The 21932-nt window shown below is 41.8% G+C and overlaps 1 protein-coding gene across 1 annotated transcript; it reads right to left on the minus strand.

The window, feature by feature from the left end:
• Nucleotides 1–5145: 5145 nt before the first annotated feature.
• LOC101843969 (pregnancy-specific glycoprotein 22-like) lies at nt 5146–12624 on the minus strand. Its single transcript, XM_005081833.1, has 6 exons — nt 12561–12624; nt 11120–11479; nt 7955–8318; nt 7019–7029; nt 6417–6761; nt 5146–5429 (listed from the first exon to the last, which is right to left on the minus strand). The coding sequence occupies exons 1-6, from the start codon at nt 12622–12624 to the stop codon at nt 5146–5148; spliced, it is 1428 nt and encodes a 475-aa protein (XP_005081890.1).
• Between the last annotated feature and the right edge of the window lie 9308 nt (nt 12625–21932).

The following is a 21932-nucleotide window of genomic DNA, read 5'->3' on the forward strand; positions in this document are numbered from 1 at the left end:
TGTAGAGTAAAAATTCCTGTGTTCATCTGATTGGTATTCTGAAACATTATATACCACTGGAGTACATGGCATCACTGTCAATGTATGCAGGCCCCAGCTCATTTTGATTGTTGGCTATTATAAAATGCATCAGTTCCCTTTAATCCGAGCACTCGGGAGGCAGAGGCAGGTGGATCTCTGTGAGTTCGAGGCTGGGCTGGACCGACAGCCTCCAAAACAATACAGAGAAACCCTGTCTCGTAAAAACCAAAAAATAAAAATAAGATAAAATAAAATGCATCAGTTCATGGCTATCAATCACAGTTAGTTCTTTGTACCAGTAAAAGCTTTGAACATTCTCTGGCACATTAAGAACACATAGGACAGTTTTCCTTTCCACTGCATTGTGTAATAGTAAGTCAATATGAGTTGAGCAGTATGGTGAAGGTAACATTGAAAGTGAGCCTAGAAGCTGGAGAGATGGCTTAGGGGTTGAGAGAACTGATCACTCTCTAGCTGGTGCTGCTTCAATTTTCCAGCACCAACGGGGCAGCTCACCACTGCCTGTAACTCCATTTCTAGGGAGTCTGAGTACTCTTCCAGGCTTTACAGGCTCTGCATGCAGGAAATGCAAAGAACACATGCATTCAATAAACCCTTAAGCAGTCCTTAAAAATAAATTGAAACTGAAGCTGAAAGAAAGAGATGGGAATCTTTGGATCTTTCCATGTGGTAGAATGCTGAGTCCTGTGTATTAAGCAGGTGTGTTTATCTGTCTGCCTCCGTGTGTGTGTGTGTGTGTGTGTGTGTGTGTGTGTGTGTATAAGTATGTCTTCAGAACTTGAGAGACAGAAGTTATGTGGCACAACCTCCCCTTTCAATCCGTGCTTCTGAACCATGTCATTCACCTTGTATGGAATTCTATTCTCAAGATTCTAAATGAATCGCCCTAACTGATTTCACATCTGTGCTCACACTCAAAAGCATATAGGGTGTGGGAGGGTGTATTCCCTTACTGCTTCCTCTAGAGTTTTTGGGTCATCTGTTTCTCATTTTAATTCTAATTTACAAGATTTTATGTATGTGTGCACTTTCATGCCATGTGTGTACAGGAGCTCTCTGAGTCCAGAGGGCTGTGTGGAATCCCCTCTAGATGGAGATAGGTGGGGCTTTAAAGGTTCCTAAGATGGCTGCTGGGAAATAGCTCAAGTACTCTAGGAGAGAAGTAAGTGTTCCTAACTGCTGAGTCATCTCTCCAGACTCCCTTTTCATTCTCTTGCTCTGTTGTATTTGCAGTTAAAATCAACCATTGACTTTACCTTCTGTATTCCAGTCTGTCATGTAATCCACTGCAACTAATGCTTTGCAAGGACAGGACTCTGCCTGCTTTTGTGGAAAGTTTCAGTGCCTAGGAAAGGCCCAGGAACACGTGGATCGATGGATGGATGGACAACTTTATTAGCACACTGCCTTTGGAGAGAAGCTCATGCTGGTAGATAGCATAATACACTAATAATTACACAGTTTTATTTCAAAAATTTACATGTTTGTGCATTTTATGGTATGAGAGGGAGACAATGTGTGTCTGTGTATGTGTGTGTGTGCATGTGTGCTTGTGTCTGTGTGTTTACTAATGTATACATCAGTGAGTAGAATATGGAGGTTAGAGGACATGAGGGAATTGTTTCTATCCTTCCACCATCTGAAATCTTGGAATTGACTCAGTATGTCAGCTGGGCAGCAGACTTGGCAAGTCTTTACCAACTGAACCTCTCGGTATCCCACCCTGGTCTGGTTTTCATTTGAAGAGTTACTCTATCATAGTTGGAAACATCTGTCTTCAGAATATAAAAGACAAGGTTGATTAGCTTTAAGTAGGGAACAATATTGTTCCCCCACACCTTACCATGTATTGTTCACCACGAGCTTCCTGATACTAAACCATTGCCCCATCCTCTCCCTGTGCTCTACAGGAACAAACTCCAAGTACCATCTCAAGCTCTTACATTCCAGCCATTCTGAGTTTCCCTCCTCCTGTTCACATCCAAGGCACGGTCTCCTCACCTTTGTGTTAGGAAACAGGTCGGCATCTTTAGGCCAGATTCCCACAAACGTAGGTAGGTCACATCTCCGACAGCTCACTCAAGAACAGAGTGTAGTAATGTCTGGGTATAGCCTGGCTACTCTCAGTTTCCCATACATGGCTCCTTCATGTTCCTTGTCAGTTACAATACACTGAACTAAACACATGGTGTGAAACTTCCTACAGGTCCTCTAGAGATAAAAAAAAGATCAGATATTTATTTTGTTCTGGGAATCTGGAGAAGATTGTTCACTGATACAGTCTGAAATGGAGAATGCTCTCAGAAGAGGTTCCTTGGCCTTCCTCTATGATCACTTCAGGATAGCTATTTCTGATTCCCTCACTCTTCCTACCTCTCTCTTACTTTCACTCTTTTAAAGCTTTCAAAATATTTTTTGAAATTTTTCTGCATACATATTTTATTTACATCATTTCACGCCTTAGTCTTCCACTGTACCTCCTCCAATGCCATTCACTGCCTCTCTCAATTCAATGAATTATGCTTTAATTAGTATTATATATATAAATCAATAAATATATAAATACTATCTGATGGGTTCACTTAATACCTGTTCAACTATTTAAAGATGTGTTGCATTTATTTATTTTGTAGAATTTTTGTGACTATGTAAAGATGTGTTGTATTTGTTTAACTTTGAAAGATGTATTGTATTTCTTGTGTTGTAGAATATTTACACTGCAGGACACTAAAGTATATAAAGATGAGTTGCATTTGTTTAGCTATGTAAAGATGTGTTTCCATTTTACCTTGCCTGCCTAAATCATCTGACTGGTCTAATAAAAAGCCGAATGGCCAATAGCAAGGGAGGAGTTATAAGTGGACCTTCTAGCCAGGGAGAGTCAGTAGAAAGATGAATCTAGACTTAGGGAAGAAATAGAGAGAGAGAGAGAGAGAGAGAGGCGAGAGAGAAAGAAATGTCAGGGGGACACCAGAGGTCAGCCTGCCAAACATGGGGGAAACAAAGTATCACAGACAGAATGAAAGGTTAAAAAGCTCCAAGGCAGAACATAGATTAACAGAAACAGATTAAATAAAGTTATAAGAGCTAGTGGGAGAGGCCTAAGCTAAAACTGGGTATTCATAATTAATAATAGGTCTCTGTGTGTTTATTTGGGAGCTTTTAAGCTGCTCAAAGAAAATGTCAACTACAACTACACTCTCTCTCAGCACTCATTAATTGCACATAGATCTTCATTTAGGTGTGGAGCTCCATGAGGTTGCCACTGCTCAGGTCTCTTTAGATGCCCACATGGTTAAGACTTCTTGGATGCAGCTTCCCTCTGATAAATAGAAGGCGCAATCTCACAGTAAAGGTCCTGATTCTCCGATTCTTACGATCTTTCAACTTCCTCTTCCAAGATGTTCCCTAAACTTCAGAAAATGGAGAGTGTCACAGATAAATCAATTAGGGCTGGACACCCATGGAAAATTTTTCTATGCATGTGGACAAGTTTTGGATTTCTTTGGTGGTTTTCTAGTGCATGATTTCCCTCCTAGCAAGGTGGCCAACTAGACAGTTTTTGGTTATATCCAACATACAAGTACCACTTTTGTACCTTAACGGACACCTTGTCATGTGATCATCCTATTGATTGTTTTCCTATGTTGTCAGATTGCATAGAACCTCCAAATACTGTAAGGTCTCACCCATAGGAGGATGTATTTAGGGTAATATCCAGCTAGACTTTTCCAAGCATTGTGTCCTAGCAGTTAATGGTTTATTTAACAATAAACAGCTATCTTCAAATTCTAGGAGAGAGCCAAGGGCAAAAGCAATGGCCTTGGTGGGGGGGACAGAAACTCTTGATCTCCCATGACCAACAAGACGTTCCTCATTCCAAGTACTATTTATTATTGGCCTCTGATGCTTAGGGGTTGTGATGTCTCCCCAATAGGAGGACACACACACACACACACACACACACACATGTAAATCAAGCTATTTAAAATTTTTAAAAATGTTAAAAATAAAGAATATTGAGAGCAGTATTTTTGCTAACTGTTGAGTGATCTAGATGAAGCACATAAATTCCTAGAGGTCCGGAACCTACAGAGATGGAGAGAGAAAGAATCACAAAACTGATTCAATATGTAACTCATAAGACTAAATCAATAAAGACATTGGATGAAATTGAAAAGATTTTAATGATTAAAACAGCCAAACTTGGTGTAAAACACAGGTGAGTGAAGTAGAGGGACATATGGATACCTATCGTCAACTCTTTACTCAGGGGGGACAATGACAGCTTTCCCTCTGAGATCAGGCTCAGCACAAGAATGCTGCTATCAGCATTTCTCTTCAGTATTCCCTTATGAGCCTTAGATAGAACAATTAGGCAAAGCAAAGAACTAAAAGGTAGTCAATCAATCCACTATAAAATATACCTGCAGATGACATGAACTTATTTGGAGAAAATAATTAAGATTCCACAGAAGTTTCTGGAATTGGTGATCAAACACACCCACCTGACCAGTAATTCCATAAACTATTATTTACCACATCATATGTCCTGTTTTGTCATATGCATAGAGACAGAAGTAGATGGGGTACACAGGACTAGAGAGAATGATATAGGTTTAGAGATACCTTGGAAATTGACAATGGTGATGGTAACTCTTCCTCACTTCACATGGATAGCTGGAGTCTAGAAAGCATTTGGCATTTGATGGAACTGTTGGAGCATATGAGAGAATGTTTATCTCTATGCAAACACTACACCATGTTTACAGGGGAACCATAACATCCAGAAGTTTGGGATGCCAGAAGTTAGTTCCCATGGACTCTGAGGATTTGATATATATTTGATCCAAAAATCTATGCTTTTAAATTCTTTGCAATTATGTTTACTATATTGACATCTTAATTTTCTTTGGAAACTGAGTCTCACTTTAAATCCTGGCCTATCCATGTGCACATTTATCCCAAAAGTATAGGCATGAATCATTATACTGTTTGTTCCTGAATGATAGATGACAATTTTTATGACTTAACTTTTTTCCATTTTGTATGCCTTTGATGAGGAAAGGGCCCCTGCTCTGCTGTAGTATGAGAGGAAAGAAGTCATTCTTTCATCACAGTTAGCCTGACTGGAAGACTGGTCTTTGAACTGACTGGGTTGGAGACCTCACACTGATACTCTCCAGCATCCTTTCTCCTGACAGGATCTATGGTGAGTTGGCACTTTGTTGGGGACAGCTTCCTTCTCTCTGTGAGCGGGAGACTCTTGTTATTGCGGATCCAATTTATGGAGATCCCAGTGTCACCTGAGAAGCATGTGAGGACCACGGAACTTCGTACTGTGACTGTGGTGTCAGAGAGTCGCACGAAGGGCTGTTTCACAGGCTCTGTGAAGAAAGAGAAGAGACAAAATGACTGCAGTCATTCAGTGAGCTCAACCAGCCCTCTAGACTTCACACTTAATAAAGCCTCCCAGAGGGAGAAAATGGACCTGAGACTATACATATATCTTGTACTTTGACCCTGATTCACACACTTAGTGTGCTGTTTCTCAATTTCCCTGTAATAAGACACACCATAAATGATCACTGCTTCTATGAGTTAAGCTTAGTCATGAGCAGTGACCTGACCATAGGATGGGAGAGCTGATCAAATCAACAGCATCTGTTACAATCTACCCAGGGAAGAGAATTCCCCAAGTTAAGATCCATGAGAAGAAGGAGGAGTATGGAATAACTGTTTCCTCTCTTTCTACTTTACGGGACATTGATATTGCCGTGAAGTCTAATAAACCCATCAGAATAATTGACTAATGGTTCAGGAACTTGAACATTTGGATTCAGAAGAAGGAAACGCCCATGTGACCAATCTAACTTCAGCTCTCATGTCAGTGCACAGCTGGCTTCACATTCTATGGGACTTGGAATGTCAGTAAAGACTTGTCCCCTATCAGCAATAACAGGAAATTAAGGCCAAATATTGACAAAAAGCTCTCCAATATCATCTGGAAAGAAAGCCAGGTACAAAGTTTCAAACAAAGACTTCTTGGTACTCTCTATAAGAATCCCATGACTTCCTCATCCCACAGAGTCTCTGTTAGGGCCAAGGGCATGGTGAGAGCTCCAAGTGTCTGCACTGAGGCTGAAATTCTTGTGCTGAGTTACCCAATGCACATTCTTCTCTCTGCAGGTGGAGACTGCTGAAGGGCTCTGCTCTGCTTCAATGTGTCTACCCTTTCTTTCAGTAAGTGCCCAAGCCCAGTGTGTGGACACAATGCTGTGGGATAAAGGACAGGCACACCCCACTCCTGACAGCCCAGTGTTTGAAGTTGGATAGCCACATTCAACATCCGTAAGCCATAAAGGGTCACTTACTCTTCACATGGAGTTTTACATGTGCTTTTTCAGTTTTGGAGTCTCTGCTTACAGTTTCTAGCATGTAAAATCCTGCGTCTTCACTAGTGACATCCTGGAGAAGGAGAGATCCATTGGTGTACACCATTTCTCTTTGGCTATGTGCAAGGCCCCAGGTGGTGGAATTTGTGGCTATGCTGTATTCTGCAATTTTAAAGATGTCTGTCCTATACACTGATTTGTACCAGGAAAATATTTGAACATCTTCTGGCAGATTATGAACTAGGAGAAGAACGCTTTTCCCTTCCGCAGCATACTGAGGCTTCGATTCAATTGTGACTTGGGCAGAGGTGAAAGGTTTACAGCCTGTAGATAGTGTGGGTAGAAGAGAAAAGAAGTCATCAATTGAAGCAGATTGGAGTGGTAGTAAGACGGCAACCTCTGTGCTGAACAGATGGATTCATCATTCAGTCTATAGATGCAGGTGTGGTTATATCTATCCTTCAAGGTAGAGGTCAGAGAGATGACCTCCATTCTCTCAGTGCTGATGAATGTGTCATTTCCTCTGCAAGGAGCTCTCCCTGTGGTTGTCTACCTTCATTGCCTTCAGTCAGACACTATACAACTCATCACACTCATGAACACTGCAATTTTGGATGATGCCGCCACTGAAATATGCAGACCTTTCTTTTCCAGTTTGCTTTCTGACTCCAGTCAAGCCCTGACTTCACTTACTAGATGTGCTTTGTGCTTTGCTCTGAATCCCACAGGACTAAGCTGGGTGAGGTCAGCAGAAGCCTGGTCTTCTTGGCAGGCTCAAGTCATAAAAAAAAGTCTCAGATACTGGCTTTATGTCAACTTGCAAAGTGGGATACTCAACTAGAAATTCCACTGTCAAATTGGCCTGTGAGCAAGCCTGTAACATATACTATGTATTTTTAATTGAAGATTAGTCTGGGAGAGTCTAACTCACCATAGGCAGTTTCATCTCTGAGTTATTAGTATTGGGTGATGAAAGAAATCAGACTGACCAAGCCATAAGCAAGTTAACAAGCAGCACTCCTTCTTGTTCTCTGCATCAGTTCCTGGACTTTATTTATTACACCCTCAATTTGGAGCTAACACATACTCCAGTTTGTTATAGATAGCCAAAAAGCACTATTCCCTGTTAACTCTGAGAAATAAGAATTGAGTCCTGAACAAATAATCTCCAGGGAAATGTATAGTGAAGCCTGGAACACATGACAGGGGCCATGGATTCCTTGGGCTCACCTCTTTATGAGGATGCCATAGTTTCCTCACATAGATATAAACCTGAGACACTGGACATAATCTGACATCTTTGCTGAATTGCTTTCCATCAATGTTTTCCTTGATGCAGGGTGGAGTCCCACTAGAGAGTGTGATCTATGATAATTTGTCTCTACCTCATGTGTCCTGCACTAACTGCTCAATTCCCAACATGGGGATACAGTAGTGAGGGGAAGTAGGCACAGACAAGGCATGACAGTCCCATGTGTCTAAGCCTCAGCCAGCACTGAGCAATGGCAGAGAATCACTTACCGTCCACCTGGAGTTGCACGTGTGCTTCTTCTGCTTTCAGATCTGTACTCAGAGTTCGTAGGGTGTACAATCCAGTGTCTTTACACATGACATTGTAGAACAGCAGGGATCCGTTTCTGAGCAATGCCTCTCTGCCACTGTGTGCAGGACCTTGCACGCTTGAATCTATGCCTCTTATATGGTGGGCAACCTCAAACTTCTTGAGCGCAATCACCCCTTTGTACCAGAAAAGACATTTAAGATTCGTGGGAACATTGTGAACAAGCAGAAGAACATTTGCCCCTTCGGTAACATTGGATGGCACTAATTCAATAGTGGGCACGGCAGAGGGGTGAGGACGCTCACAGGCGAAAAGGGAGCCTAGAAGAGAAGAGAGAGATTATCAATATTGGGAAATTTGTCTTTTGCTAAGATGAGTCCCTCTGTCCTGAGCAGCTGTGTTCATTTCTCAGTCCAGGTGTTTGGGTAAGTGTCCTCCTACTTGGTGGAGGACAGCACGTGACCTCCATGTTATCAGTATCCCCCAGATAGTAATTTCCACTACATGGCATTCTCTCCTTAGTTGTCAGCATGGCTAGCCTACTGCCCACTGACCCCTGCTCATATTTATTGTAGAAGTTGTTGGGGTGATGCCTGCCTAATGTCTTCCCCCACATACCCTCTGTCTTCAATCTCTGACTTTCATTGTTGTTTTGCTCCTCTTGTGGTTCCAGTCAACATCTTTATTTACATTGTAGCTTTATTTTTACTTCAAGTTCACTTGAACTAGGGCCTTATAAGAATTTGCCTTATAATTTTAAATGAAAGTTCTGCCTAGAAAAAAAATCTCAGATAGCTGTAGAGAATCAACGAATGAATAATGTCCTCGAAGCCTGTATGCCTGTGGTTTGAGAAATTTTGTTTCGTTCAGTTTGTTTTTGGACACTTATTTACAAGTTATGTTTGTGTGAGAGTTTGTGTGCAAAGGCATGTCTCAGTGTGGGGCGTGGGTGCAGGACACAGTACTTGTTTTCCTTGTTTCTCGGTGCATCAGAAAATGAAGCAAATACCTGTATCCATTAATCCATGTCACTGATCAACAGTAGCTTGCTTTTTTCCCTTTAGAAAGCCAAAACTGAGAGCCATAACTGAGAACATTACTCTTAGAATATTGTGGTCATAGTGCATAACTTTGGTTAAGATCACTCTCTCCCCACTCACTCACCATATTTCATTCACTGAGAACTTCCTGCTACTGAGCAACTGTCTTGTGTCTTCTCTCCTACAAACCTCCAGACTCCTTTCAGGTCCTTGCCCCTTTTAGGAAACTTCAGATGGTAACTCAGCCCTCTACTCTCACAGACTATCAATGTGAGTGCTCAGCTTTGAGCAGGAGCCCATGAGAGGTAGTGTGCAGTTTGCAGAGGGGTACAGATTGTTTATCCTTAATCTTTGTGGCACTATATGTCCTCCTTCTGTAGAGCTTCTCCTCCAACACAACTCCTAAGCTCTGCTGTCCTTCCTCCATCTGAGCCAAGCATCTTCCTAGGAAGGAGTGCCTCCAAGAGTCTCATGGGCTGTGGGTGGGTCTGTGTTCAAAACACTCCTCTGCCCTCTCCACACTCAGGACTGTCTTGTTTCCCTCTCTTCTTCTGTCTTTGTTTCATTCCTGCAGAACACACTGTGAACAAGGCTGATGAGCATTCCTATGTCTTGAGAGAACAGTTGTGTAATCTAGAGATAACATCTGCTGTGTCCTGACCTTGGTCCGTCATTACCAAAGAGGGAATCTCTTCTTTTCTTGTGTGATACACAAGCCCAGCTGCACACACAGTATGCCCTGTGATTTCAATTTTCATTAAAGATAGAATATACTCTCAGCAGAAAGGGGACAGAAATGTCTGTGTGGGCTCCAAAGGGACCAGCTGCCTGATGCATGAGGAAAGGGACAAAACTGTTCTCACTGCAGTCACTAGTAAGGATTCAGATTCATGACAAAGGCCCAGTAGCAGATGTGACAGGCGTCTCAAATCCTGGGTGTATGGGAATATGAGACCTGAGTCAGAGAAAGATGGTGTGGAATCTACTGTCCATGTGGAAGCTCAATACAATGTTCCCATAACCTCTGCTTACTAACCTGTGTGGTGTGTCTGTCCTGGGGTTTCTGTGTTCCATTAGACTTTAGTCTAGGTGATTCCCCTTGGCTATGCTGTCTTTCCCAAAGAAACTACATAAATGGAGAACCGAACATCAGTGTAGCAATCACAGGAAGCAGCCAGTAGGTCTAGGAAAACTGTGTCCTTGACTTTCAAGTTTGTAGTGACAGAAGTAAAAGCCAGAATAAAACGTGAGTTCCTCGTTCAGGCCAATACTTCTCTGAATTTTGATTCTGCATCCTACTCCCACCCCTTATAAGAACCGGAGGAACTGTGGCTCACATCTGGCAAATTGTCCATGTCAGCAGAGCCTCTAGCCATTTGTCTCCATAGGAGAAATTCCTGATCTGAATCCCAGAAAGCAAGGACTTGTCAGGAGGACGTGCATCATCTGTCCCTCTCCTTGGCAACCATGACCATCCTAGAAATTTCATAAGCACACCAGGACATTTATTTAGTAGCCTGGGCACCTATCGAGCTCTGTTATCGCAGCTGAGTCTCTGGAAATGTTTGGAATCTTGGATAAAGATGGCTTTCATGACAGAGCACTAGCTGCTTACACATGTCACCAGATTTCAACTGTTAGAAAGAACTGTTCCTTGACATCAGGAAGTAAAATTGTAACCCTAGTAAAATGTTTCTCAGTGCTACCTGGCATTGAGTCTGGGACAGAGGTTTTCAACCTTTCTGGGCTCACTTTCCTGTGAGAATCCCACTGCATTTCTACCAGGCCCAATCTCTGTCCCTTGGAGATTTTCTCAAAGACACATTCCTTTCCAGAACCCCAAAGGTCTAGACAGTGGTTGATACCGTAGACTGAGTTACCCAGCACACATGCAGCTGCCTGCAAGGTGACATCAAATGAAAGACTGGTTTATTTCAGTTATTCTCCACTATGTGTGCCCTGCACAAAATTCTCAAACCCCAACACGGGAATACAGTGCAGAGAAGAGGTAGTCACGGGCTAGGTTTGATGTTTTCTGTGTAGCCCACCCAGAACACAGAGTTCACAAAGAATTTACTTACTGTACACATGGAGGTACATGGCTGTCGTAGATGCAATTTTTCCACTTCTATTTATTGTTCGTAGGACGTAGAATCCTTTGTCCCTCTGAGTGACATTTTGGAGCCACAAGGATCCATTGCTATACAAAGTTTCTCTACCACTGTATTGAGGCCCTGGCCTACTTAGATTTTTGGTCAGTGAATATAGTGCAATTCCATGCCTCGTTCTCTTCACTCTTTTGAACCAGGCAAAAGCTAGAATATCCTCTGGCAGGTTGCTGGGACGTAGAAGAACGTTTTCTCCTTCAATCGCTTGAGATGGCACTGACTCAATGGAGATTTTGACAGTGGTGGACAGATGCCAACAGGTTAAAAGAGAGGCTGGACAACAAGAGAGAAAAACTCAGTTAGGGTAGGGGTGTATCCAGCCCCCTTGGTGGAGGTGAAGAACGTGGCTTGCACTCCTTTAAAATCTATAACTATGTCCTTTCTTCTAAATGGGACTCCTTGCTCAGGTGTCCTCCTGACTCCCCATACAATGTCCCCATATCCTTCCTCACATAGAGTGTTTGGTGTGAGACACAATGTCTCTCTGATATCCTCCTCTAGAGTGTCCTTACTTTCTGACTTTTTCTCTGTTCCCTTTGTGTTTCTAGCCAACTTGAGACTTCATTTCCCAGATAGTTTCATTTCTGATCCATTTTAACCATAGTTTTATGAGGACATAAACTCTTTGGAAGTTTCAGGTCCTGAAAAAGGCATGCACCAATGGAGAATGGATAGAATGAAGGAAGGGAAGGAGGAAGGGAGGGAGGGAGGGAGGGGAGAAGAAGGACTGTGTTCATGGATTTGTCTACATAGTTCCCAGGTTTAGAAATAATGCCAATAATTTTATCAAGTGGGATTTGATGTTCTCACATTTATTTATGTATTGCATGGGTGTATTTGTGAAGAACCTGAGTTAGCATGTGCATGTGCCAGTCCATGCAGTTTTGCTTGTGTAGAAGCTTGTGTTCCAGCGTGCACATCTGCAAGTACATATGTCAGCTCCTGTCTGGATGGCAAGGTTCATATTTTATGAGTTTGTTCTTTCAATCTACCACATGGGGGTTGAGAACTGAATTCAGGTTGTATATCTGGACACTGAACAATCTCACTTGCCCACCCTTAATTGATTTTTGTTTGGAGAGTCACCCTGTCATGGATGGGGACATCAGGCTTCATAACATGACAGCCAGTACGGCTGACTTTGAATATTAAGTGTTTGGAGCTTTTCATTTTCCATCATCCCCTCCTATCTGATGAAAGTTTGATGCTGCTGAGTCTCTGTACATCACTGTACCTTCTGTCCTATGACTGCAAACAGAAACCCTGACCCTTCCCTTGGTCTCCTTTCCTATTTAAGAGATTCCATAACGCTTCTGAATTTCCCTCCTTCCACAATCAGAATAGGTACACTTACCTGTGAGCAGGAGTCCTTGCCAGAGTGTGTAGCCCCTGAAGAGAAGCACAGAGGACACAGCCATCTTCTTACTATGACATCCACCCTCCGAGAAGAACTCCAGCTTCAGCCCAGCTTCCAAGCTCAGCTGTCCTTCTCCCTCTAAGCTGAGTGTCTACCTAGACAGGATAATGTCTCAGAATCCGATAGGCTATGAACAGTGCTGTCCGTGGGAAGCACTTCTCTCTCCCTTCCACTTTCAGCACTTTACCTCTTTACCTCTCAGCTCTTCTCTCTTTATAGTTCACCTCTAAGCAACACACAGAGCCACAAGGTTGATAAGCATCCTATGCCTTCGGAGAATAACACACCCCCACAAGGCTGACACCTGCTATGTCCTGGATTGGGTCATTCCTACCTATGTGTCCATGTGGCCCAGAGACCCAAGTGAGCATTCTGTGTTCTCTGTGTATTGTTGGAGCTTTTAAAAAGGTGGAATTTACTCCCAGCAGTACAGTTGAGAGAGGAGACGTCCGTGAGAACTACAAAGGGACCAGCTGAGTGATAACTAGGAGGAAAAACAGTTCTTTACCATTCATGTAATAGGACAAAGTTCCAACGCAGAAGAAGCCAGAGGTGATACAATATGAATTGGAAAAAACCATGGCTACCTCTTTCCATGAAGGATTTCATGGCAACATTCCAGCATTTTGTTGCAGGGCATTTGAAACATCTGGAACAAAAAATAAAGTTACATGTTATGTCAGCATAAGGAAAGGGAAATTCTTGTGTCCAGAAGGCCATAGATTTTCTTTGAAATCTACTATAGACTTACTTAAGAAGAACCTACCAGAGCTATGTTGCAGATCAATTTTAAAAAGTACTTGTGTAGCGTGCACAACCCCTAATCTATCACCAGTGCAATACAGACAACAGCCCCAGTGTACACTCAGGAGTGCACTGAGCCTAAATCTGAGATACCCTTTCTTCAACACACAGAGACTGTCTGGGCAGAAGTCCCTCTACTCAATTATACCTAAATCTCAGGCCTTGCTACATGTTCTTGGGCTAGGTCAGGGATTCCTGGCCAGCCTACGCATCTGTTTTGTGGTTCTCTGTCCAAAACTGAAGAAGGACTGAGTGTCCAAACTGTAGCTTTCTGTTTGTAGGCAGTTATATCCATGATGCAACAGAATTAACTCACAGGTAATATTCAGGTGGAATGGGTAACTTTGTTTGGCAGTCACTCATTTTAAGATTATATATTCATAGGGATCTGCATCAGTTGTGGCATTGAGAATCCTGTTTCCCACAGACATCTTCAGCCTGTCACCTGTTAACAGACTTTGAAAATTTACACTCCACAGGTAGGTTGTTTTATGACTCTCAGGTTCATGCTTTAAGACTACCATCATCATGCTTTACAGGGTTGGATTTATTGCTTGCAATATTGGCCTTGGGGAACACTATTAGTAGTTTGGAGAGGACAGACAGAAGATGCCCCTGTAGGACATATGATAATTGCAAAGTACTCTTTCAACTACTGCTGGTCTCTCTGACCTCCATCCTCAATCCATGTTCTTAGAGATCTAAGTAGATGATGACTCACAGGCAGATACAGGATATGAGTGCTCAGAAATGGTGCGCCTCCTACGCTGTGTGGGAGAAACAGCCTTTGTCCATTGTGATCTGAGCTGCAGAGCTTGATGGTATATTCATAGGGACTGGATTAGGAATGCCATTGTCTTCTTTGATCCTCACTGACTATCAGCCTGCCTAATACTATGGAGTTCTGAATCCCTCCAAGTGCACTGACCTCCACTGCTAAGCCTGGACCAGTGCCAACCAAGACTTTGCTGTTCAAAGCTATGTTCTAGATAGGACAGAATAAGGCATCCCATTGAGTTTTCCTGAGAAGCACCCACCATCCATCTTCAGGATTTGATGTTTGTACAGAAAGCTCACACATGATACCAAGATTGGGCCTGGCATTCAGCTAACTAGCCAGGCTGTACCATAACATGTACCAATCTTCCCAGGTGTTTTATTGTGACTGACTTGAGTTACAGGACTCCAAATGTCAATGGTGAGTATCAGAAAGATATAGGAGAGTGAAGGTTATGGTGCAGGGAACCACGTACTTGGACTAGCATAAATACCTAAAGACACACATATCACAGGTTTTTCATGTTAGAGTTCATGGCTTCTAGGGAAATTACTGAGAAACTGAGGCCCTTCATCAGGCAGTGAAGCATTCAAACCACTTTGCTTTTCTCTAAGTTCCCTTGGAAGTAAATGAAGCATATAGTTTGACATGACAATTGGTCCTAGACATCAATCTTGTGTACCCTGTACAGCTTGCAAACTTCATTATTTCCTGGAAGCAACTATATTGATCCAAACAATCACCACTACATTCTGTTTCTGATAATTGTATAGTAAATATAATTGATCTCAATAAAATGATGAGAGCATCACTCTTGCTATGCTCCCCTTAACCTGAGTCTGATTATTACCTTGACCAGCCATGACAGGCAATCTTAGCACGGCAGTAAGCACAAGCACTTGTAATATGGGGAACAGACAGGCTTGCAACAGGATGGAGTATTTTGGATGGAACTGCCCACTATACTCTCATGATGTGACACTATTAGGAGGCATGGCCTTGTCAGAGTAGGTGCGGTTTTATTGGTGGAAGTACATCACTGTGGGGGCGACCTTTGAGATTTCTTATGCTCAGGACAATAACTAGTGAATCAGTCAACTTCCTGTTGCCTGCAAGATGTAGCAGTTTCAACTCCAGTACCACATCTGCCTGAACGCACCATGTTTTTTGTCAATATGATACTGGACTGAACCTCGGAAACTGTAAGCAAGAACTCTCAATTAAGTGTTTTCTTATAAGAGTTTCCATGGACATGGTGTCTCTTCACAGAAAAAAGACCCTAACTAAGACAGAGGTTGGTAGCAGGGACTGGGGAAGTGTTGTGACAGGAATGACTATGTGTTTACTGGGAGGAATTTGGCACTTTGGGCAATGAAAGCAGAAGAATGCTTTAAGCACTGCTTAACACTTAACAGTGCATAGTAATAGGAGCATGAAAGACAGAGGTGTTAAGAGTTCTTTCATTTTTTTATATTAAAAAATTTTATTTTTAAATTTAAATTCAAATTAGAAACAAGGTTTCTTCACATGTCAGTCTCACATCCCTCTCCCTTTCCCTCCTCCCAACCCCTCCCACCACCCACCCAATACCCCCTCCTTTCCCCAGGGAGGGTGAGTTCTTCCATTGGGGTGTCCATAGTCTGTCATTTCATCCAGGACAGGGCCTAGAACCTCCCCCAAGAATCCAGGGTGAGAGAGCATCTCTCGTTGTGGGATGGGCACCCAATGTCCATTTGTATGCCAGGAATAAATACTGGTCAACTACCAATGGCCCCATAGATTGCCTAGGCCTCCTCAGTGACACCCCCATTCAGGGGGTCTTGATCAGTCCCATGCCGGATTCCCAGACATCAGCCTGGGATTCAAGAGCTAACCCTTGTCAGGTCAGCTGTTTCTGAGAGTTAAAACAGCCCAGTCTTAATCCCTTTGGTCATCAGTCCTCCCTCTCTGTTACTGGCTTTCTTGAGTTCAGCTCAGTGCTTAGCCATGGGAGTCTGCCTCTGCCTCCATCAGCCACTGAATGAAGTTTCTGTTACCCTGACTCTCTGGCCATGGGATTGTAGGCTGGCACTCCCCAGATCTATGTCTAAAATCCATATATGAGAGAATACATGTAATGTTTCTCTTTTTGTGACTGGGTTACCTCACTCAGGATGGTTTCTTCTAGGGTCATCCATTTGCCTGCAAATCTCAGGATTCCATTATTTTTTCTGATGAATAGTACTCCATTGTGTAAATGTTCCACATTTTCTCTATCCACTCTTCGGTAGAGGGGCATCTAGGTTGCTTCCAAGTTCTGACTATTACAAAGAATGCTGCTATGAACATAGTGGAACAGGCATCCTTGTTGTATGAATGGGCATCTTTTGGATATATGCCTAAGAGTGGAGTTGCTGGGTCTTGTGGTAGGTTTATTCCCATTTTTCTGAGGAATCTCCACACTGATTTCCAAAGTGGCTGAACAAGTTGGCATTCCCACCAGCAATAGAAGAGTGTTCCCCTTTTACCACATCCTCTCCAACATAAATTGTCGCTGGTGTTTTTTATTTAACCATTCTGACAGGAGTGAGATGGTATCTAAGAGTTGTCTTGATTTGCATTTCCCGGATGGCTAAGGATATTGAGCACTTTCTCAAGTGCCTCTCAGCCATTTTAGACTCCTCTATTGAAAATTCTCTATTTAGGTCTGCAGCTCACTTTTTAATTGGATCCTTTGGTGATTTGGCGACTTGCTTCTTGAGTTCTTTGTAAATTTTGGAGATCAACCCTCTGTCGGATGTAGGGTTAGTGAATATTTTTCCCATTCTGTGTGCTGCCTTTTTGTCTTGCTGACTGTGTCCTTTGCCTTACAGAAGCTTCTCAGTTTCAGGAGGTCCCATCTATTAATTGTGGATCTCACTGTCTGTGCTACTGTTGTTATGTTCAGGAAGCAGTCTTCTGTACAAATTATTTCAACTGTGAGGAACTCACTCAAGAGATATCCAAGGAGAATAATTTTAATATGTTGCCTAGAAATTGTTCCTGTGATATTTTGGTGAACAAAGTGGCTGCTTTTTACCTTTGTCCAAAGAGTCTGCCTGAGCCCAAAGTGAAGACGTTCGGGTTGATACTGTTGGCAGTAGAAATATCAAAACAGCCTACTATTGATTGTGTTGTATGGTTATTAATGATAACTCTAATGAAGATTTATAATGAATAGGAGCAAGCTGAACAGGGTAAATTACAAAATGTAAAATTTAAGGAGACAGAGAACACTGAATGTGGACTAGAATTGAGTCCTGTGTTCAGGGGAGATAAACAGATTAAGAAATGGAATAAAGGTAATGGTCAGCTTTGGTCAAGATCCCACCCAGCAAAATTTCAAACTTGTCAAAAGAAACTAAAGAACTAAAGAAAAGCTTAGAAATATCTGTGGTGGGACACATCGTTTTTTTTTCCAGACAGGGTTTCTCAGTATTGTTTTGGAGGCTGTTCTGTAACTCTCTCTGTAGACCAGGCTGGCCTCGAACTCACAGAGATCCACCAGCCTCTGCCTCCTGAGTGCTGGGATTAAAGGCATGTGCCACCAACTCCCAGCTGGTGGGGCACATCTTGATCCTGGCACAGCACTGGGAAGGCAGAGACTGGAAGAACTCTGGCCAGTCTTTCTAAAGAACAAGTTTCCAAACAGCCAAGCTTAAGAAGTGAGAAGCAGAAAACTGGCAAAGGTGTAAGTGAATGAGGGGGCCATGCTCCAGTCCTGTTCCTGGCATCAAGAGGACCAGCCCACACAGAAAAGACATAAGTCCTTCAAGAACCCACCCTCCTACGTGCCCAGCTTCAGCTTCAGGAAAGAAGGAGACCAGTGGAGACAGAAAGACCCCAACTGCACCCACTGGAAGAAGAGGTGGGAAGAAGACAGGATAAGAACTCATGACTCCACCAAAATCTAGAGACCCCACACCAGCAAGACTTGAAAAGCACAACATATATGAAGCAGAAGAGACAGACCTTAAAAATTACTTTATGAAAATGATAGAGACCCTCAAAGAGGATATGAGGAAATCCCTTAAAGAAATAGAAGAAAAACAAACAAAACATACATGAAATGGAGGAAAAGATGAACCAAAAAATTCGAGAAATAAATCTCTTAAAGAATCTAAAGGGCACGAAGAAAAAAGAGCCAAACAAATGAAGTGAACAACTCCAACAGTTGAAGGATTGAAAGCTGAAATATAAAAAATAAAGAAAACACAGAATAAGGGGATCCTGGAAATAGAAAATCTGAGTAAACGATCAGGAACTACAGATGCAATTCTCACCAATAGAATACAAGAGAGGGAAGAGAAAATCTCAGGTGTTGAAAACTCATTAGAGGATATAGAGACATCAACCAAAGAAAATCTCAAATCCAACAAACACCTAACTCAATATATCCAGGAAATATGAGACACTGTGAAGAAGCCAAACCTGAAAATAATAGGTATAGGAGAAGGTGGAGAATTAAAGTTCAAAGGTACAGAAAGCATATTGAACAAAATCATAGAAGAAAACTTCCCTAACCTAAAGAAGGATATGCCTACGAAAATATAAGAATCCTACAGAACACCAGAAAAAGAAGTCCCCTCGAAACATAATAATCAAAACCTACAGAATAAAGAGGAATTATTAAGAGAAGCTAAAGGCCAAGTAACATATAAAGGCATAGCTATCTGAATTACACCCGATTTCTCAATGGAAATAATGAAAGCCAGAAGATCATGGACAGATGTCCTACAAATGCTAAGGGAACATGGCTACCAGCCCAGACTACTATATCCAGCAAAACTTTCAATTACCAAAGATGGAGAAAACAAAATATTCCACGACAAAGCCAGATTTAAACAATACATATTCACGAATCCAGCCCTACAGAAAGTGCTGGAAGGAAAACATAGACACAATGAAGATAACCACACTCACAAAGACCTAGGCAATAGATAGTCCCACTTTACCAAACACCAAAAATGGGAGGAGAACCTATACACAATAGCACCACTACCAATAAATCAAAAACAAACAAGAATCAATCAATGTTCGTTAATATCCCTCAATATTAGTGGTCTCAATTTGCCTATAAAAAGACACAGACTAGCAGAATGGATACAAAGAGAGAACCCATCCTTATGCTGCATACAAGAAACACATCTCAACATCAAAGACAGACGTTACCTCAGAGTAAAGGGTTAGGAAAAGATTTTCCAATCAAATGGACCCAGGAAATGAGCTGGTGTCTCAATCCTAATATCTAACAAATTAGACCTCAAATAAAGATCAATCAAAAGAGATGAAGAAGGACATTTCATATTCATCAAAGTAAAAGTCCATCAAGATGAAGTCTCAATTCTGAAAATCTATGCCCCAAATGCAAAGGCACTCACATTCATGAAAGAAACATTACTAAAACACATATTGCACATAAAATCTCACACACTAGTAGTAGGAGACTTCAACACTCCACTCTCACTACTAGACAGGAGCTCTAGACAGAAACTAAAAAAAGAAACAAAAGAACTAATAGGAGATATGACCCCACTTGGCTTAATAGACATCTACAGAACATTCCATCCAAACACAAAAGGACATACCTTCTTCTCAGTGCCACATGGAACCTTCTCTAAAATCAATCACATAATCAGAAACATAGCAAACCTCCACAGACATAAAAAATTGGAATAACCCCCTGTATCTTATCAGACCACCATGCATGAAAATTAGAATTCAATAATAACACAAATCACAGAAATCATACAAACTCATAGAAATTGAACAATGCACAATTGCACCATCCCTGGGTAAAGGAAGAAATAAAAAAAGAAATTAAAGACTTCCTGAAATTCAATGAGAATGAAGACACAACATACCCAAACTTATGGGGCACTTTGAAAGCAGTGCTGAGAGGAAAGTTCATAGCACTAAGTGCCCACATGAAAAAACTGGAGAACAGTCACATTAGAGAATTAATAGCACAGCTGAATGCTCTATAACAAATAGAAGCAAACTCACCCAGGAGGAGTAGATGCCCAGAAATAATAAAATTGAGGGTTGAAATCAATCAAGTAGAAACCAGGAAAACATTGCAAAGAATCAATGAAACAAACAATTGGTTCTTTGAGAAAATCAGCAAGATATACAAACTATTGTCCAAACTAACCAAAACGCAGAGAGAAAGAGCATGCTAATTAACAAAATCAGAAATGAAAAGGGATACATAACAATGGAAACTGAGGAAATACAGAGAATCATCAGGGCATACTTTGAAAACCTGTAGTCCATAAAATTTGAAAATTTAAAGGAAATGGACAATTTCCTGTGTAGATATCACTTGCCAAAACTAAATCAAGAACAGATAAACAATCTAAACAAATCTATAACTCTTAATGAAATAGAAGCAGTCATCAAAAGTCTCCCAACCAAAAAAAAGTCCAGGCCCAGAAGGCTTCAGTGCAGAATTCTACCAGAAATTAATAGAAGAGCTAATTCCAATACTCCTCAAATTGTTCCACAAAATAGAAGCAATAGGTTCACTGCCGAACTCTTTTTATAAGGCTACAATTACCTTGCTACCAAAGCCACACAAGACACAACTGAAAAAGAGAACTACCATCCAATTTCCCTCATGAATATAGATGGTGGGGGGTGCGGGAGGAGGGGAGGGAGAGGGAACTGGGTTGACATGTGAAGCAAGCAATTTAAAATTAAAGTAATAATAAAAAAGTGAGGCTAGGAATTAAAGAGAAGGCTTAGTTGTTAAAATCACCAGCTGCTCTTTCAGGGGACATGAGTTTAATTACCAAGCATCCACAGGGCAGCTCACCACTGCCTGTAACTACAGTCCTAGGGAATAAGACTGCACTTCTGGGCACTGTTGGTACTGTATGCTTTTAGTGCACAGATACATGTGCAGGTAAACCACTGAAAAACAGAAAAAAATAAATAATTTTAAAAATTAAAAGTGAATCTAAAGGAAAGGGAGTGGGGCTGTGGGACCTGTGCATTTTGTGGTAATTTGGGCCCTGTGTCCTCAGCAACTATGTCTATCCTTCTGTGTCCATGTGTGTGTCTGGGTGTGTCTTCAGAACTTGATAAATAGAAGCTATGTTATATGACCTCTTTTCACTCAGTGCTCCTGAGTCTGTCATTGGCCCTGTATATAACTCTCTTCTCATGCTTCTAAATGGATCACCCCTGACTTCCTTCATCCCTCAGCTCACATTCAAATGCACTTAGGGTGTGGTGAAATGCCTTCCCTAACCTCTTCCTCCACAGTCCCTGTATCATCTCTTCATCATCTTATTTTTGTAAGATTTATTGTAATTTTATGTATGTGTTATCCTGCACATGTGAGTACAAGAGACCTCTGAGATCGTGGGACAGTGTGGAATCCCAGGAAATGGAGATAAGATAGGTCAAATTGTGAACTCTCCTAAGATGAGTTCTGGGAACTGAGCTCAAATCCCCTGCAAGATAAGCATGAGATCATAACCACTGAGCTGTCTCCCCAACCGTGCTTTCATATTCTCTTGCCCTGCTGTCTTTGGAAATCTAGTCAATCACTGAATTTACCTTCCAGATGTTTGTCTGCCTTCCAATCCATTGCATCTAGAGCTTTGGGAAAAGATGAATCTACCTGTTTTCGTGGGAAGCTACAGTGCCTATAAAAGGCTCAGACACATGTGGTTGAATTAATGAATGAATGGATTAGTATA

The sequence above is a fragment of the Mesocricetus auratus genome, unplaced genomic scaffold, assembly GCF_017639785.1.
Source record: "Mesocricetus auratus isolate SY011 unplaced genomic scaffold, BCM_Maur_2.0 Super-Scaffold_100046, whole genome shotgun sequence".
Lineage (NCBI taxonomy): Eukaryota > Metazoa > Chordata > Mammalia > Rodentia > Cricetidae > Mesocricetus > Mesocricetus auratus.

What these genes read in the sequence shown, in the direction of transcription:
- LOC101843969 (XM_005081833.1), bottom strand. Translation starts at nt 12,624, where the DNA reads ATGGCTGTGTCCTCTGTGCTTCTCTTCAGGGGCTACACACTCTGGCAA. An exon ending in GCAAGGACTCCTGCTCACAG is followed by an intron (nt 11,480 to 12,560) that starts GTAAGTGTACCT and finishes CTTGTTGTCCAG; the next exon opens with CCTCTCTTTTAACCTGTTGG. An exon ending in CATGTACCTCCATGTGTACA is followed by an intron (nt 8,319 to 11,119) that starts GTAAGTAAATTC and finishes CTTCTCTTCTAG; the next exon opens with GCTCCCTTTTCGCCTGTGAG.